Genomic DNA, 16,941 nt, shown 5'->3' with positions numbered 1-16,941 from the left:
GCCCTGTAGGTCACACTCCAGCGCAAGTTCGTTAGGCTTTTTTTTTTTTTTTAATCTTTCGCATCCTGGGCATCCAAGATGACTTGCATCTTGCATCTAGCATCTCTAGCCAAATCATCCATTGAGCGGTCTCGATTTTTATTTGCTATCGGTCATGAGGCATGCAAAGTCGCGTGGCGACCCCGCGTTGGGGTATGTAAGCCACGAAGCTTGTTAGCTCAGATGCTAATACCACGCTTGTTTCCCTTACCTTAGTCCGCTCTCGAGTTAACGTTTCATGTTGGCGTTGTTGTTTGTTCAGTAAATACCTCGGAGAGCATGCGGCTATTCGGTTATTCGCGGTGTGGACACCGTCCGGTGCTTAAGGGTGGTCCTATTGAAAACCTGACAAGGCTATAGGCTACTATAAGTTACGGCAATCGGTTATACTACCAGTTACGGGTGACACACTGCACATATCCAAACGTCGATGGAAGGCTACGATCATATTTCGGGAATAGTCATTTCCTGTTTGCATTGTTCAATCTCCCTTGATACCAGGTCAGAAGAGCTAAATGGTGTAACATAATGCAGGTCACCAAGTCATCACAATTTTCTAAGTGCTCCGGAGCAAACAGATACTTAGGTAGGTACAATGAGAGGTTGAGTATAATAAAGAAGCGCTAGATATAACGAGCTAATGAAGAGTAGGTAGGTGAAGTTTGAGGAGCATTCGGGGAAAGGGAATGTGAGAATGCGCGATTCTCGCCGAGTAACTGCTAGTTTAGGTCCTAAGGTGTGAATTTTGAATGAAATTTGATCATTCATCTAAAGTGCTAAACTCCAATATACCCAACCTTCCCCTACATAGGTATTCTTTCCCTACACCTCATCTACACGGTACACCCACGCATAGAGCCCGATTAGTATAAGCTATTCAGAAGAATAGGATTAACTATGGTGTAATCCAAGAATGACCAGCACCTGTCCTAATATTTACAGAATAAACTATGCGGTTTAAATGCTCCTTCTCGGGCAGGAATGATTCTAAAGACTAAAGCAAGAACAAACTTATGGCACAGACACCAGGACCAGGCTATGACTTGACTTAGACATGCCTACTAGTCTATGATGAAGTTGGAATATACTATACATCATAGAAAAATGATAGGCAGTCATATTGGTCACATGAGGTCACCTCAAAGAAAGTGTCTAGCGTATGTTCCTTTAGGAGTTCGCCTAGTGACTATCTTTTATAAGATCGACGGGACTTAAGAACTTTATTGTCTGTTCTCCACATCAATTATAAACGTGTCGGACGGGGTATATAAGCTTATTAGGTGGGTCTTCCGCCTATATCTACCCACTAAGCACTCTTTATTATTTATTTTTCCGAAGGTTTATATATAGCTACCTACACATAGCCTCAGTACTTGGCAAGTCTAGGCAGCCTACGAGACTAATTTAGAATTCGTAACTAGTCCACACTCTTTCAACAATAAACATAAATGCGCTAGTGAGCGTCATGTGTTCCGGAAGTTCAAAGACAAATATAGGTACTCAGGTCGAAATTTCCCTGCTTTGATTTTGAAATCAATGATCGATAAAGGATTTATTCTATACGGTAGAATTAGGTAGCTTTTCTAAGTCCAATACAGTACACATAGCCTATGATTCGGGAGATTCGTATGGGGTATGCTAATTGCCATCTTTAAGCCCACGGTGTAAAAAGAAAAGTTGCACACTGTCATCAACGACTAAGGTTATCGTATTATAAGAAATATATTACTCCGTTTCCACAGCCAAAAACACTCAATCCCCAGCCTGTCTTATGGAGAACAGCAATATGTCACTTTTGACCTCATAGTCTAGAGTTTAATACTTGTGACTTCAATTATTAAACCACCGTATCTGTGATATTTTTTTTTACATTCAGGTGATCATGTCTCGACCTGAGGGGATGTTTAGTTGACACTATGGATCATGATAATCCATCACTTAACTTGCAAGTGTTATAGGTAGATCCATAGCAACTGAAAGAGGCTTTTTATTTTTAACAGTGCTAATTATCATCGACATCCAAGGCAGTTACTAAAAATATGGTATCTAAACCCATGGTAAATCGAGTCTTGAAGATGTTGTAATTGCCACTGTGGTGAGAGACAGAGATATTTCTCGGGGTATGTCTGGATCGTTTAAGCTAAAGGATGAAATGTAAAAGGAGATATTGGTAGATTAGGTACATTTGGGTTGCACGTGTCAACTTCAGCCAATCAGCATCAACTTCAGAACCGCAGAGGTCAACTCTATACACCTTCAGCATTCTAGCACATTTTTTGACCGTCAAGATTTCAGGAATTACTCTCCATACCTTAGGTAAGAATTAAGATGAGAAGTTATTATATACCATGCATTATTAAACGGATAATCATTTATTCGCGTTGATGTAAATGATGAAGCCCGTTTGCTGTTACAACAAATTTAATATCACTTCCGTATGGCTATCTACCTACCTCTACCTACCTCTATGATAAGGGCTTAGTCTATGATATCAATTGGTACTCATGTAGGTAGGTACGTTTATTATTAAAGCTTTAATCTATGATTGTGGATCCCAGGCAACAATGATTCAGGCAATTGCTGCCTGCATTCTATGCATATATAAACATAGCTAGATCCTAATCCTGTAATCCTAAATAATCAACGATGTCACCACTATTCTAGGAATCACATGATGATGCTTTCACCCTTATTTACGTACCTAAGTACCTAAGGTACCTGACCTGAGAGTTGCATTTTATAAAATCAATTACTTAGCCGAGTGCCTACCTCCTGAGATGTATTGTTTGCTTTCTTAGACATCTACGGCACAGTTCCACACACATGCACAGTGCATTGATAATTGAGTATAGCTCTGGGTGGCAACTGCCTGTTTGTTTAGTTATGTACCTAGGTACCTCCTACTTGTAAGGTGCACCAAAAACAACCTTGGAACAAGCGATTCACCACACCTAAGGTACCTGATCTAACTAACTACACCATAAATATGTGGGGATTTCTATCAAAACATTTCCAACAATCGCGTTGTGACAACTCTGAATCTTTGTCACGCATTATCCACCTACCTTTTAGCCTCTACCATAAATACAAAGACAATTCCATCCCGGAACTAGCGCTTTCTTCATTGCAACTTTTCTTTTCCAACAACGTCGCTGTTCAACTTCCCCAAATCACAATATAACTCACCCATCCATCATTACCAACCCGATACTTTTCTTTCCAGCCTCTAAGCGAAAGATTTCTGCCTTGGATCAAGTGACTACTCTACCTTTGCGCGAAAGCCTGCACTGCAACATGTCGACAGTCTCTCAAACAACCACATGCCTCCTTGAGGCCAAAAAACTTCCCTACGTCACACTCGATACTGGACTTAGCGACGAAGTAATCAAGTACCAGCCTTTCGACGGCATGCCAAATTTGGAAGATGTTCAGATGTACAACAAGGGCGGATATCACCCTGTTCACATTGGCGATATCCTTGATGGCCGTTTCGAAGTTGTCCACAAGCTCGGCAGTGGAAGTTTTGGAATCGTTTGGCTCTGCCGCGACATTAACCTAAAAAGATGGAGGGCGGTCAAGATAAAGACTGCCGATCAGTCATCTAATGGTACCGAAGAAAAGATATTCGACTACCTACGAGAGCAATACGCCCCGGAAGAACTTGAGGAAAAGCACATATCAATCCCTTTAGAACAATTTTGGCTCAAGGGCCCTAACGGTCACCATTCTTGCTTCGTGATGCCAGTTCTTGGCTGGAGCATTTCGAACTGGCGCCTGTCGCAAAAAGATTACGAAAGCCAGACTAATGTAAATGCGAGAAATGTATGTCGCCAAATCACAGAGTCTATGCATTTCCTCCATCGTAACGGTATTTGTCACGGCGACTTCAAACCAGGCAATATCCTTATGAAAATCGAAGGTATCGATGACCTCGATGTTGATCAACTTCTAGAAATCATGGGAGAGCCAGAATGTGCATATGTCGAGACAATCTCAGGTCAACCTTTAACGCCAAGTGCTCCTGAGTATTGCGTGATACCTCCGGATGAGTTCTGGTGCGAGAAATTAACAACAAACTCCATCGCAATCGTCGATTTTGGCGAATCGTTCTTTGTCCAGGATCCCCCTAGGTCAACAGGAATTCCAAACCTCTATGCAGCACCAGAAGTCATGTTTCAAGGTACTGGGATCCTAGGATTTCATAGCGATCTATGGGCGTTAGCATGTACCCTCTACGAAGTTCGGACAGGTTCACCGTTATTCAAAGATTTTTACGGTTCTGATCTTAGCAACACTGTTCGGCAAATCGAATCATACTTGGGGCCATTACCTCAGAAATACCGAACGACGTACGTGGAAATGCTTCGTGGTATTCCAGGAGCATCAGGGCTGGGCATTAGTAACCCTACATCTCAATCAGATAATCCAACCACCCCGTCTAAAAGGGGATCACGACCGGGTACACCAGATTCGAATAAATCCACCAAGTCAAATACAGATACATTTGAAGCGACACTAGGACGAGAGAGGAAAAGATACAAAAGAATAATCCCAGGCCAACAACCAGAACCCATCAAGTATCGATATCCTAAAGAAGATGTGTTAGGTCTAGCCGATCTTCTGAGAAAGCTGATAAAATATGATCCTGCTGAACGTATCAACACTGAAGCAGTCATGTCACATCCTTGGATCAGTGGGAATGGAATGGGCACTACCAGAAAGTGTACAAGAAACGGTAACATATCGGCCCGCAAAATTATGATGGTATCATCAGCCGTCGTCGTCAGTTTTGTTGGCGTGTTAGTTCTTGTTCGGAGACTTAGGGATTAGATTTGGTAGGAACTTGAATTAGGTCGTAGGCTTAGCCCTACATTGTCGACATATTTACGAATTCATTAAGATGGTTCATTCTACTTACCTGTAGGTACCTAGGTAAGGACCTAACTAGCCCCATCCTAATAAGGAGTGAGGTATATTATATGTTAGGTACCTTACAATAAAGATACTTATCAATTGCTTTATATCCATATTGCCGTGGAACTTCTATAGAGTTGTCATAGGTAATTTCACTGTTTATTTAAATACCAAGGACAAATATCGTTATTTTTCTTAGTCAGGAGGTAGTTAGGGGTGGCCGTTGGAAGGTAGTCTAGGCTGTTTATATATGTTTATATACGTTTATATATCCAAAAAGATTGTTTCTCTAAACTCGCTCCTATCTTTCATCATGTGACTCCTTAATTATACATTAGGAAAGCTCCCCCAATCCCCCCCCCCCCCTAATGTAGTGATTTGCTGCTCTTTCGTGCGTGGACAATCTTCCTTGGGCACTGCCGGGCGCTAAGAGTGATTCCATCTCCGTTATAAGAAAGTGTATTCGACGGGTTTTCCCCTGATCAAAGTCGGCTACCTGGCGCCGGTGCTAACCAGGTAGAGTAATGCTATGGGCAAGTAGGGGCTAGGAATTCTATAGGCAGGAAGTGGAAGATCTTTCATATCAGGCGAATTCTAGCTCTATCTCCCTCAAAATAAGTACTCTAAACGTCTAAAGCGCCATATATGCGCCCTCTATAGCTACCTACCTAACTTATAGCAACTAATAGATGTTAACGTTATCATCATCATCATCATCGTCGTGCATGGATAAGCCAAACTACTTCTATAATAGCATTAATAAATTTTCGAGACCGAAACTAAAAGCTAATATTATTTATGATAACATTCTAGGGACCCAGAATATCCCTACAACACCTTTTAAGGGACTATCATACAGTACTGGAAGGGCCTGATTCGGGACCTGACTCAGGGGGTTTTCTGGCTTTCCCAGACAACTCCATGAATATTATATCAACTGTCACTGATATAAATGTCATCTACCCACATAAATCTAAGTTTACCTACCTAGGTAATCTAGGTAATTATCTAGTGAAAATTTCTTAACACCCCAGCTGTAACATTTTCACGACCCGGCAGTATGTAGACAATCAAGATGTGGTTCGACGTCAGGTAAATATAGCATATGTGCCTTAGTAACCCCTGACTGTATGACCTTTATTGTCGTGACCGAACAACAGAGCAAACAAAAACCTCCACGGTCATGATTTTTTTACTGTCAATATGCATTGTTCAGGTTTCGATTGTTTGTTTTGTTCGTCTTCCTTTGTGTCTATGCATCTTGTGTACTCTTTGAAATAGATAAATAATTGGATATAAATTAAACTTCTCTCAGTATTGGAGTGAATTCAGACGATCCGTAGTTACCATAACATCACATCAGTTAGAGGTTATTTCATCCTTACAGATACCCATTAACAATGTCTCATCATCGACCTAAGGCTAAGGAAGGCATCATCTGGGTTCCGGGAATGCCACTCGGCCCCGGTGCTCCTCATAATGTAGAATTCAAAAGGAGACTCGAGAGTTCTGAAAGGTTTACTGGTTCGGGAACCGTATTTGACCCAATGGTAAGTCCAAATTCACTCAAAATCTTGTAACGGTAGGTAACTAACCATTATTATTAGGTCATTTGGCTTGTAGAAACTGCAGAACAAGACGAAGAGAAGCTATTGGCCATCGAGAGAGTTGTCAGGCAAGAAACTGCAAGATTTGGCCTAAGTTACGCGTGGCTTCAGTAAGTGAACCTTTACGTGATTAAGAGTAAAAGTTATTAATTAGATACACAGATCCGATGCTCATTCAACGAGCACTATAGCGGTCACTGCAGGTCGGCGCGTCATGAACCCAGATGATTTTCACGTCACCTTGCGAATGGGCGACAGGGAAGACAACTGCAAAGTCCACGGTCACATTTACCTCATCTGCGAGGACAATGACTTACACAACGTAGTAACTCGGCCTATGGAACACTCGGAACGCGGTGTCGTCGGGGGAAGAAGTCCCCAGCTATGGGTTTGGGGCAGATATCCTTCCCAATATCCTCGGTCTAATCTGCCGCCAGTGGTAACCCCCCACAAGATCATACCTGGTTCAATCCTGGCAGAACAACAGCGCAAGAAATTTTAATGAGACCCAGTAGATCGCATACGATTCGTACGCTGGGCTACGACCGCGCAAACAAGCACCTTCCCTCGGCGACAAGCCCTAGCCTCTCACAATGAACGTATCCCGTTTCAACAACTCTCACCAGAGGACGATTATTTCAGCTCAAACTCGGTTACCCTAGGATAGTACTTGGGAGTTTGCCGTACGTTAGTTCCCAGACCATACAATCATCAGTCAACCACCTAAGAGTTCCCGTTCCAATATTTGTGAGTATATCCCTTGACCCAATGCTCTGAAGGGAAAGCTTCTCTGGGGTATTGCAAGTGCTAAATTATCGTCTGTCCTCGTGAACTTTATTTCTCTTGAAGTGTTAAGGCTTATAATCATCTTTGAAATTATCTATCTCTTACCAGCTACCTATATTTGATTGACTTAATAGGAGAAACGGAATATCCATATGATTCATACCAGATATCTATATACTCTCTTCTAACGGAACAGGGGCAGAACAATACCCTTCTAGGTGAATAGGAGGGTAAATATTGGAAACAGCAAGCAAAATTACCTTTAAGGTAACAAAATCATGAACTATGTGAAAATACTTATTTACGGTTACGAGTCTGACTAATACAACTAGAATAACATCAAGATAAGATAATAAATATACTTCTAATAGTAAAAAAGAATGACTATTTCTAGAAGATTTTCTTCGTTCCTATTCGGGGGAAGAAAAAGAAAGGTTGTGTGGAATCAAACTATTCTACACATAATAATTGCGCTTACATCGCGGTAACCTTAGATAACAATCCAAATGAACTGTGCTTTTATACATACCGCTCTCGTAGGTATTAAACGAAATTCTGCTTCATATTATCCTTTTCTCGATCTTTCTCGGCATCCCTTAGCTAATGCTACGCTCCCATAGTAGACTGTAACCCCATGAGCCTTAACAGTTCCATCCGGAGAAAACATAATCACTATCGAAGACCAATTTTAGATTATCTGCGTAACGAGAATGGGGATATTGGTCTTACTCCACCAAAAGGAAAAGGGGACCGTGGGATATCCATAATTAATATGCTTCGCGCCAGTTAGACATATCCCCGACTTCCTCTTTCTAGTCACTTGCATGACATATAGCTAGAAGTATGCGTCCGCACAGATATATACGCCACCAGGACCGGAAATTAGAGACCACAGGAAAGCCACTACAAACAAATAGGTCGTGTCAGCTCGTTTATGGCCGCGTAGTAACTCGCTTCTAGCACGTACATAAGAGCGTGACTACATACATGAGCGCAGGTAAGCGGCATGCGGTGCAACAATTCAGCTGCTGTTATGATTGAGTCAGATCTGGCGGAATATCATCTAAGTGTCACATGGTCATATCAGCGGAGATTAGATGTGCATAGTTAATTTGTTCCTAGGGGCTTCACCGAAAGTTTCGACATGTCCCAACAAGAGTAGTAGAGAGAGCGATGAAAGTAATAGAGTTGGACCAGAGCATATCAGGTACTAATAAAAAAAGGGGTATGGATAACCAAGGTTTGCGTAACACGGCATGAGTAAGGGCCTTTGGACTTGTTTGGAGATCTTTCTCGATTCAATTCTCATGAAATCGTTTCTATGTACATTTCATAGCTCCTTCCCCTAAGTCATGGCTCATTGACTAACTGAGGAATATGTTGGCATTCTTGCGGTGCATGTCCAAAATCCCCGCTCCCAATATAGGACCAGCCAGATTGGTTGTATCAATTTAGGACCCATGGAATATTTTGATGAAGACCGCTGATAGGAGTGCATACTCCATTCAGTCTCCCTCAACCTTCCATGGTAAACTCTAAGCTGATCTCTGTGAGTTCCTCTGCGAAATTATTTTAGCTTAGCCTAGAATCCCGTGCTCGTGGAAGAACAGTGTGCCCGTTGAAAGTAATCATTTCCTAGAATAGTGACCCCTTTTAACACCATCCAAGAAATTCGTCCTATCCATCTACACCATTGACGTGATAAACAGGCCCTTTGTTGCATCCGTAAGCTTCAGGAGATATCGGATTCCCGAATTCATATCGAGGAGGTAAGTCATGAGAATGAAGCTCTACCCTTGTATTAGATCCATCCAACTCGCTTCTTACAAGGGCACTTTGAATCTCGACGGGGCGATTAATATTATGTAGCTCATGGTAAACTTGTGGTGCTTCCAACTCCCTCGCTCCTGGCCCCTGCCATATTGTATTCGTTAGTGGTGGTCCTTTTGGTGTTCCGGTTTGACCGGCCTCCAGTCTTGGATCTTGGGGGCTAGTAGCGGCTTCACTTTGTTTCTTCAAGCGTCGATATCGCCATATCAAGAAACCAACCACGGCTGCGATTAGTATTGCCCCAGCGGCTACTCCGATACTGAGACCAACTATAGCGCCTACTGACAGGCCTGAGCTAGCTACTGGAGTCGATGTTGCTGTCGATGATGTTGTAGCCGCGGGAGGTGAGGCTGACGGAATAGGAATTGGGGATGCTAAACGTCCCTGGGTTAGTACGGCACGTAAAGGGGCACAGGGGTTTATCAGATTATGCTATCTTAACCCACCAAGGGTAACTAGTACGTTCAAAAGTAGCTAGTTATTATATTTCTCAAAGCGAAAACAGAGGGTATATATAATGAAACGCCTAAAGTGAAGGAAATGAACTCACTCAGGTGATTGCACTCGTATGTCGCAAAACAATTTTTGCCGTCATGACTATACAAGTACGTTGACTCCATTTGCCAACACGAGAAGTTCGCGTAACCGTTGTTTCCTATTCCTGCGTAGTCGCCTGCGTTACCACGCTCTCCTAATACAGCTTTGAATGTCGTCCCAGTATCGGTGAAGTATGCCGACGTTGTCGTATTTGCCCAATCGCGGTATTGCCCATCAGTTACGGGTGCGATGTCACTTGGCTGGTTATTTGGAAGTTGATTGAAGTATGAGACTTCGGATGATAATTGACTTGAGTTCTGTGACCCAGTACAATCTGCGAGGACGACATCTATTCCGAATCATGTTAACTTAGGTAACAGATAGTTTAGATGAGGGTATTATATAATTTCAAGAGTATTGGAAGGATACCGATCTTTCGGCAAGCTCTAAGCCAACCAATAAATATGGATGCTACTCCGGAAGTTGAATATAATTAATGAAAATATTCTTACTTTCCTTGGGACGAGAGTCATCCCGTGCTAATGTAGGTGGTGGGGTAGCGCACGCAATGTTCAGCAAGTTCGTAAGAGAGCGCATATTGTATGCGTTGCTCCCACCCCAAGGGACGCAACCGATTGCTGTCGCCAGCAATTGCGAAACCTATCTCGGATGAGGATGGAAACGACCCGCTGAAGTCCAAGCTTTAGATTTGGTTGGTATGTATAAGACAGAGGCAGGATAGAGCTTTGACACGCCGTATCCTTAAGGTACGCTCGATGGACCGAACTGTAGATGAAATTGAGAGCAGGCAGTTCAGACAGCATCGAGCGCTCGGGGCCCGAGGGGTCGAAAGAAAAACGAAAACAACATGAGGGAACCCTCAAAACCGCCAGGGGTAATGGACGAGTGAACTCAAGGTGGTGGAACCCCCAGCCAAATTACCGATCAACTCTTACGTAAGATAGGATATAGAATTTCTAGAAGACTTGCGTTAGAATATGATTCGTCAAGATATTCTTTATGGTGTCAGCATAAGTCATTATCAAGTCCAAATCTGGCGAAGCTGAATTTTAGGTCAGACAAGGATATATAAAGTCGAATACTACATAAGCTTTTGAAAGCTTGGGTCGTCCCAGCAAAGGCGCAATCGCATCTCATTTTGGAATGGAGAAGCTTGGCAGTGGGCGGCCCTCCCGCCCTTGGCTACGTTGTTAAAAGACGGGTCATATTGCCGTGGAATATCAATTTTTAGCATTCTTCAAAGCTCTAGCGAAACTATGATTCTTTTAATAGATCATCGAATGCATGCGAATATAGATAACGTCTATATATTCACAGCTAAGTAGAGTTTTCGTTGAGTTTTTGTTCAGTAGGTATATTAATATATCTATGGCGGGTATGATAAGTCTTGAGAGCTGAGCTTAAGTCCGATTTAGTTTATTAATTGGGTGACATGATGCGGACACTCAAGCTTGACCGAATAGAGACCGGATGTCACATTTTCTTATGCGACTCTATGTAAGCAGATAGCCAATGACCAGCCTTAGGGTTAGCTGGTACTAAATGATAGATCGTTTAATAAACAAGACGCCCCATCACTTCAGCAGCTTCACTCAAACATATTTTTTTCAGATCCCAGTTCGCCGATTACCCGCAGTTGTGGGTATGAGTATAATCTCACTCATAATCCTTTTACCTTCAAATCCCATATTTATATATTCATATTATATGAGCTCAGATAAGAAGGATAGATACACTTGAGTGTGAGTGTGTCGGATATTACTAAACACCGCATCGTAATGTTACCCCGAATCTCAACTTATTAGAACATCCCAATTCTCATCGGAACCGTGTATCAGTTGCACATCAACTTTCTCATATACTTGCTACCCCTATTCTATATGAATTTTTATATATAAGAAGTAAGTTATGACGAGGCAAGGAGAAGAATGAAGTACTTGATCTTATCATGTTCTATTAAGTCTAAATATGAGCATGAGATTTTCAATTGGTCTAGTTACTCCACAATCCTAGGGTTTGAAATACCATTCACGATTCTCCAATCATCGAAACCCGTGCTTAGTAGATACGCCTCGTCTAGTCTAAGAGTAAGCACTATAGCCAATTATATTTATATCTTCTGTACTTCTCCCGAAGCATGATGAGAGGTGGATGACCCACGTCTCGTCAAGATACCTTGCTGTTAACCGCGGTATATGTTTTCAGGGATTCTGTGGCATCTTGAAACTCTTGCTCAATTACCTCCGCATGGTTGTGGGATCGCGGTTGTATCGAACAAGGGAATGGAAGCGGACTGGAGTTGAAGCCATCCGAGAAGGCGAATCTGAAGAGTTATGAGTATGTGATAGATGTAATGTGAGTACCTAGATAATGCTTACATGTCCACATCGATGTCGTCTCCGTTTGCATCTTTTGCGGGACTGACTTTGAAAGCCCATAGTATTCGCGCGATATTGAGTTCCACAGACGCAGAACCTAAGTGCATGCCAGGACAGATTCTTCTTCCCCAACCAAATGCACTATGACCAAATGTGCCAGGATACTCACGCTCTTCCATAAATCGTTCGGGTTGGAATTCGTTTGGCTCGGGGAAATCGGACTCGTTTAGGTGAACTAAGGATCCAGTCTTAGTATTAATGTGATTATACGCAATAGAATCTCCGGTACACTTACTACTCCATAGGGGTGCAATGATCGTGCTTCCCTTAGGAATAAACATTCCCTTATACACATCATCAGCGGTACTGGCATGTGGCGTACCTCCTAGCACAGCTACTGGTCTCCATCGTAGCGTCTCAGAAGCAACCGCTCTAACGTATGGTAATTGGGGTAAGTCTTCGAATGTTGGAAGCCTGCTATTTCCTACTACCTTGTCGAGTTCCTCTTGTGCCCTAGGAATAAACTGCGGACCGAACTTGACACAAGCGAGGAGAAAGCTGGCGAGTGAACCTGCGGACTACATCATCCTACATGAGCATAGTACCTTTCACAACCTTTAGAGGAACATGGTGGACTTACTGTCTCTACTCCCGCACCAAATGGAGAGCCTGCAGCGTATGCAATTTCCAGATCCGACATTCCAAGGTTCTCTTGTTCCTCTAGCAGGTGTTTGGCAAAACATGTAGGCAAAGTACCTTTATCATTCCTATCTTTAACTTCGGCCATAAGTTCCGTGTATAGTTGGATGTCTTTTTGCCGTTGCTTAAGAACCTGGGCCTTCCATGGTGCAAATATGCTAGGTATGTATTTGAGAGCTGGGTATCGCTCCACCTTATATTTACCGGGAATACTGTAAAATGTAAGTAATAGTACTAAAGAACGGGCTAGAAACCTACTTGACTTGTGTTAGGCGGTCCATTGACTCACCATTGCGCCGCACAACAATATCGGTATCAACATTTTCGACTCTTCGTCCGTATGTGACCGTAACAATAACCGAAGCAGCATAACGCTCAAGATGCTTTCGGAAGGCCTTAGGGGTTTGGAGCAAGTCGTGCATAAGAACTTTAGACTCTAAGCTCTGGATAGGTCGATAAGTTAAACTTTGACGATTCATAAACCCGCTATGTAACAGTTTGCGCCAGCGCCGCCAGAAAGATCCATATGGTGCCATAAGGCCTCTCATTCCCCCTGACAGAAGTTCACCGCCCATAATGAAGCGGGGTCGAGAAGAATATTTTGCTCCGCGTTTCTCTAAGAGATCCCATGCCGCCTGAGCTGAACCGAGTATGATAGTGGGCGTTGGCCCCATCTGGAGGTAGACTACATCACCATACTCTTTATTTAGTTCCCGAAACCACAGCCATGGCTTTCGAAGGCCAGATTTGATGACCTTCGGGCCTGGCGGAAGCTCTTTACGATGCGCATAAATTTTCCATTCTTGCAACAGCTATTCGAATCACGTTAGCTAAATGTCCCCTTGAAACTTCTCGTGATAAGCTACTTACTCTCGGGAATATCAGGCTAAAGTAAGAAAGCGACACAGCAAAGCCTATACTGGCAAGAATTGTTGCGTACATTTTGGCGTCGAGGCTCAGAGACTACCCATAGCCTTCGAATTTGCGACTCTCGACGTAGAAAGAAATGAGTTAATCTGCAGAGGGTGCCCCTCGTAGAAATACCAACACGGGCTACCGAGAATCCTCCTGCGCTAGTTGTCTCTATTCAAACTGCCGACCTTGGCGGGGAAGCCTATGTGGATATTTCCCCAAATTTGACGCCCATGTGTTTTGCGGATATGAAGACTAGACCCTCGCTAATAGGAACTGTATTTGGTTTAGTAATCTATCCTATTTGATAGGCACACATCACGGCAGAGACTCGCGCCCACTTACCTTACGAGAATATTCAAAGTTATGAAGATAAGTATAACTAAGTGTTAATGCTTGCCTAGGTTAGGCAAGAGGGTAGAAAGCTTATAAAATAAAATTTCCAAAGTTGCCTCTCCATGTAACCAGTTTCGTAATATTAACTCGGACGAGAAAGACTGGAGAGGCAACTCGAAACGAGAGACGACCAGGTTAGAGGCTCAAAGATGAGCAACTACAACTTAATAGGGGTAGTCTACGCTACAAAACAACCTGATTCGTACAGTATACCCCGCCCCTGGGCCCTTGGCGGACCCATCCCCGGATCCCATGAACCAAGTAGTCGGATACTAACCACGGATTTCTTCAAGCCTAGATGTCCTATCCTCAAGTTGATGCGGTGATACTTAAACCCATGTGAGTCCTCTAATCTGACCAAAGGGCCTCAGTGCACCTTCGATATTCCTCATCTTGCTCCGTAGTAACAATGAAGAATCAGCCGCTACTAAGCAAGCCATTTCTGACTTCTCTATTCCTCGGAATAGGTGGCTTTCTCTATGGCTAGTAAGTGCCCATGCTCGCGATGAAGCTTTATCCACTCAACGCTAACGGAACCCAAGCGATTCGGGAATCATTACGCCGAGTTTGGCGCTGAAGTCCTTCCTGGTTTACTTCGGGCAGCCCGATGCTGCCACCCGTGGAGCAATCGTCTCAGTTTATCAAGCCGGAGGTGATTCACACTGGTGTCTTTTTCGTGTTTCCCTTATACTGATATGTGGCTACAGCATGGCTTGGCAGTGCTTCGGTTGGTTTTACCAGCGACAGGTTTGGCCGACGCAAGGCCATAGCGTTCGGATGCATCTGGGGTGTGATCGGTTCGGCGCTCATGGCTGGAGCTGCCCACGTCGCTATGCGTGAGTGTAGAGGAAACTGAATTGATATGGAATGACCCTAATATATTGATATCCAGTCATTATGGGCCGCCTCTTAGTTGGGTTTGCTGTTGGAACAGTTACAGGCGTGGCTCCCGTTTTCGGTGCCGAAATTGCAAAGGTACATATATCGCAGGGGATGTCTCAGGGGTGCACTGACTTAGTGATCGACAGACACACGAGCGCGCGAAGATCACAGCAGCGAATCAGATGAGTAAGACGCAGAATCCTGAGAAACAAGTATTACCATTTTGCTAACGGGAGTTAAGTGGTTGCTTGGGGATTTTTCGTTGCATTATGGACCGGAGTTGGCGAAGGTAAATGGAACAATCCCAACCAATGGAGACTGGGATTTGCTATCCAAGGCGTCCCAGCTGTTCTACTTGGCCTCGGAGTTTTATTCATCAGTGAATCCCCAAGATGGCTATGTCTAAAGGGCCGCCACAAAGAAGCAAAGCAAGCTTTCCGCAACTACCACTACGACGGGTCCAACGATACGTGGGTTGACGCCGAGTTCACCATTATCCAAGTAAATATCGAAGAGGAGAGGAAGGCCCAAGGTCGCTTATCATGGGCGGACCTTTTGAAGACTCCGGCATTCCGAAAGCGCCTTTTCGTGGGATCGTTCGTATGGGCAGCTGCTATGTTATCGGGCATATCGTTTGTTCAGTACTACCAAACAGCAATATACGCGACCCTCCAGTTTGATCAGAATGAGCAGCTTCTTGTCAGTGGTCTTTACGGAACTGTCGCGCCCGTGGCTTGCCTGGCGTCTCTGTTCTTCGTCGATCGAATTGGCCGGAAGAAGATATTGATAACGAGCTCCGCTCTCCTCTCTCTTTGTTATTTGATAATTACTATCCTCGCCGCAGTCTACCCGGCACGTCCTGATTTCCCTACAAATGTTTCGGCGCAAAGGGGTCTCATTGCTTGCATCTTTGCTGTTTCGGCAAACTACTCGGCTCTCCTTGGTCCGATGACCTGGATTATTCCGTGAGTCTTATCTTTCCAGTTTTAATTTAGCTACCTGTTCATGCTAATGATCTCTCATACAGTCCTGAGGTTTTCACAACCGAGCTACGAGCTAAGGCGAACGCTTTAGTCCAGGTCATTCACTACTCCATTAGTCTAGTTATTACGCAGTGCTCGCCCATCGCACTCGCAGCGGTTGGATGGAAATACTACGTATTACTATCATTCCCCAAGATGTAATACTAATACTAACTTGGCGATAGATCCTATTTATTCTCACCAATGCACTTTGCGCTCTGGTGTTTGCCTTTGCGTATCCCGAGACAAGAGGTATGCACCCCTCGGTACCAACACAGACTTAGACAGCTAATAACTTTTAGGAAAATCGTTGGAAGAAATTGACGAGATCTTTGGAGATGTTAAAGTGTTTTACAGCGGTAGTGCCAAGATGGCTAATGACGAGGAGATTGCCGTCGAAACTTCGGAAGTAAGCGACAAAAAGGATTAGGTAGGGGTCGCCGAGATACCCAGAATAATCGTTTTATTATACTGGCAATTATATCTAGGTTAGAGTTGTCTTGAATTCAAAGCATACTCAACATGCTATGCTTGACACCTAATCGTGTATAAGAGATTAGTATTAAACCCCAAACTAGAGGCGTAGGAACCGATAATCGAAATTGAAAAATATAAATTGTATATAATGTACAGCGGCATTTATAGGTTAACTTGATTCAAGGATTTGCTTTCGTCTTTTTAAAACCTAAAGGGTTGTTTATGTCTCCATTCTGAATCGCGACTCTGATTCAGGGGTAACGCATCGAGACCAATATTCGTCCTATTGATACCTTCCATATAACGAGTAGGTGATATTATGAATATCAGCATATCAGCATATCAGTATAATGAATAATTCCTTAACAGGTAATATGTATTTAATGTCCTCAAGTTGCTAACTCTGACGTCAGCGAAGTTGGTAAGACGAAAGCGGTGCAG

General features: G+C 43.4%; 5 protein-coding genes across 5 annotated transcripts; 3 read left to right on the top strand and 2 right to left on the bottom strand.

The window, feature by feature from the left end:
- Window positions 1-3,027: 3,027 nt before the first annotated feature.
- F4817DRAFT_337231 (kinase-like protein) lies at window positions 3,028-5,194 on the top strand. The gene has a single exon (XM_049303261.1). It carries the CDS (start codon window positions 3,334-3,336, stop codon window positions 4,867-4,869), a length of 1,536 nt encoding a protein of 511 aa, XP_049159052.1. The 5' UTR covers window positions 3,028-3,333; the 3' UTR covers window positions 4,870-5,194.
- A 1,159-nt stretch (window positions 5,195-6,353) lies between these two features.
- F4817DRAFT_365285 (uncharacterized protein) lies at window positions 6,354-7,062 on the top strand (the record flags this gene model as incomplete). Its single annotated transcript, XM_049306850.1, has 3 exons — window positions 6,354-6,503; window positions 6,561-6,670; window positions 6,723-7,062. The coding sequence occupies 3 exons, from the start codon at window positions 6,354-6,356 to the stop codon at window positions 7,060-7,062; spliced, it is 600 nt and encodes a 199-aa protein (XP_049159051.1).
- A 1,299-nt stretch (window positions 7,063-8,361) lies between these two features.
- Window positions 8,362-10,854, bottom strand: F4817DRAFT_337229 (uncharacterized protein). Its single transcript, XM_049303260.1, has 3 exons — window positions 10,226-10,854; window positions 9,727-10,062; window positions 8,362-9,550 (listed from the first exon to the last, which is right to left on the bottom strand). The coding sequence occupies exons 1-3, from the start codon at window positions 10,308-10,310 to the stop codon at window positions 9,024-9,026; spliced, it is 948 nt and encodes a 315-aa protein (XP_049159050.1). The 5' UTR covers window positions 10,311-10,854; the 3' UTR covers window positions 8,362-9,023.
- Window positions 10,855-11,887: 1,033 nt separating this feature from the next.
- On the bottom strand, window positions 11,888-14,350 carry F4817DRAFT_105232 (cytochrome P450). The gene is made up of 7 exons (XM_049297392.1): window positions 14,069-14,350; window positions 13,682-13,999; window positions 13,070-13,623; window positions 12,753-13,023; window positions 12,408-12,690; window positions 12,113-12,347; window positions 11,888-12,057 (listed from the first exon to the last, which is right to left on the bottom strand). The coding sequence occupies exons 2-7, from the start codon at window positions 13,751-13,753 to the stop codon at window positions 11,901-11,903; spliced, it is 1,572 nt and encodes a 523-aa protein (XP_049159049.1). The 5' UTR covers window positions 13,754-13,999; window positions 14,069-14,350; the 3' UTR covers window positions 11,888-11,900.
- On the top strand, window positions 14,343-16,686 carry F4817DRAFT_105276 (general substrate transporter). The gene is made up of 9 exons (XM_049297393.1): window positions 14,343-14,605; window positions 14,662-14,771; window positions 14,827-14,955; window positions 15,012-15,094; window positions 15,148-15,187; window positions 15,243-15,966; window positions 16,029-16,158; window positions 16,209-16,275; window positions 16,326-16,686. The coding sequence occupies exons 1-9, from the start codon at window positions 14,529-14,531 to the stop codon at window positions 16,451-16,453; spliced, it is 1,488 nt and encodes a 495-aa protein (XP_049159048.1). The 5' UTR covers window positions 14,343-14,528; the 3' UTR covers window positions 16,454-16,686.
- Window positions 16,687-16,941: the final 255 nt, after the last annotated feature.

Source organism: Daldinia loculata (genome assembly GCF_022478755.1).
Source record: "Daldinia loculata strain CBS 113971 unplaced genomic scaffold F4817scaffold_24, whole genome shotgun sequence".
NCBI lineage: Eukaryota > Fungi > Ascomycota > Sordariomycetes > Xylariales > Hypoxylaceae > Daldinia > Daldinia loculata.
This window is presented reverse-complemented; position numbering and strand designations above follow the sequence as displayed.

Excerpts from the sequence above, each read along its gene's own strand:
- F4817DRAFT_105232 (XM_049297392.1), bottom strand. The coding sequence starts at position 13,753 with ATGTACGCAACAATTCTTGCCAGTATAGGCTTTGCTGTGTCGCTTTCT. Across the intron at positions 13,024-13,069 it reads GACCGCCTAACACAAGTCAA|TATTCCCGGTAAATATAAGG; the intron begins GTAGGTTTCTAG and ends TACATTTTACAG. Across the intron at positions 12,691-12,752 it reads TTGGTGCGGGAGTAGAGACA|TCCGCAGGTTCACTCGCCAG; the intron begins GTAAGTCCACCA and ends AGGATGATGTAG.
- F4817DRAFT_337231 (XM_049303261.1), top strand. The coding sequence starts at position 3,334 with ATGTCGACAGTCTCTCAAACAACCACATGCCTCCTTGAGGCCAAAAAA.
- F4817DRAFT_105276 (XM_049297393.1), top strand. The coding sequence starts at position 14,529 with ATGAAGAATCAGCCGCTACTAAGCAAGCCATTTCTGACTTCTCTATTC. Across the intron at positions 15,967-16,028 it reads CCGATGACCTGGATTATTCC|TCCTGAGGTTTTCACAACCG; the intron begins GTGAGTCTTATC and ends TCTCTCATACAG. Across the intron at positions 16,159-16,208 it reads CGGTTGGATGGAAATACTAC|ATCCTATTTATTCTCACCAA; the intron begins GTATTACTATCA and ends ACTTGGCGATAG.
- F4817DRAFT_337229 (XM_049303260.1), bottom strand. The coding sequence starts at position 10,310 with ATGCGCTCTCTTACGAACTTGCTGAACATTGCGTGCGCTACCCCACCA. Across the intron at positions 10,063-10,225 it reads TGACTCTCGTCCCAAGGAAA|ATGTCGTCCTCGCAGATTGT; the intron begins GTAAGAATATTT and ends GATTCGGAATAG. Across the intron at positions 9,551-9,726 it reads ATACGAGTGCAATCACCTGA|CATCCCCAATTCCTATTCCG; the intron begins GTGAGTTCATTT and ends AGGGACGTTTAG.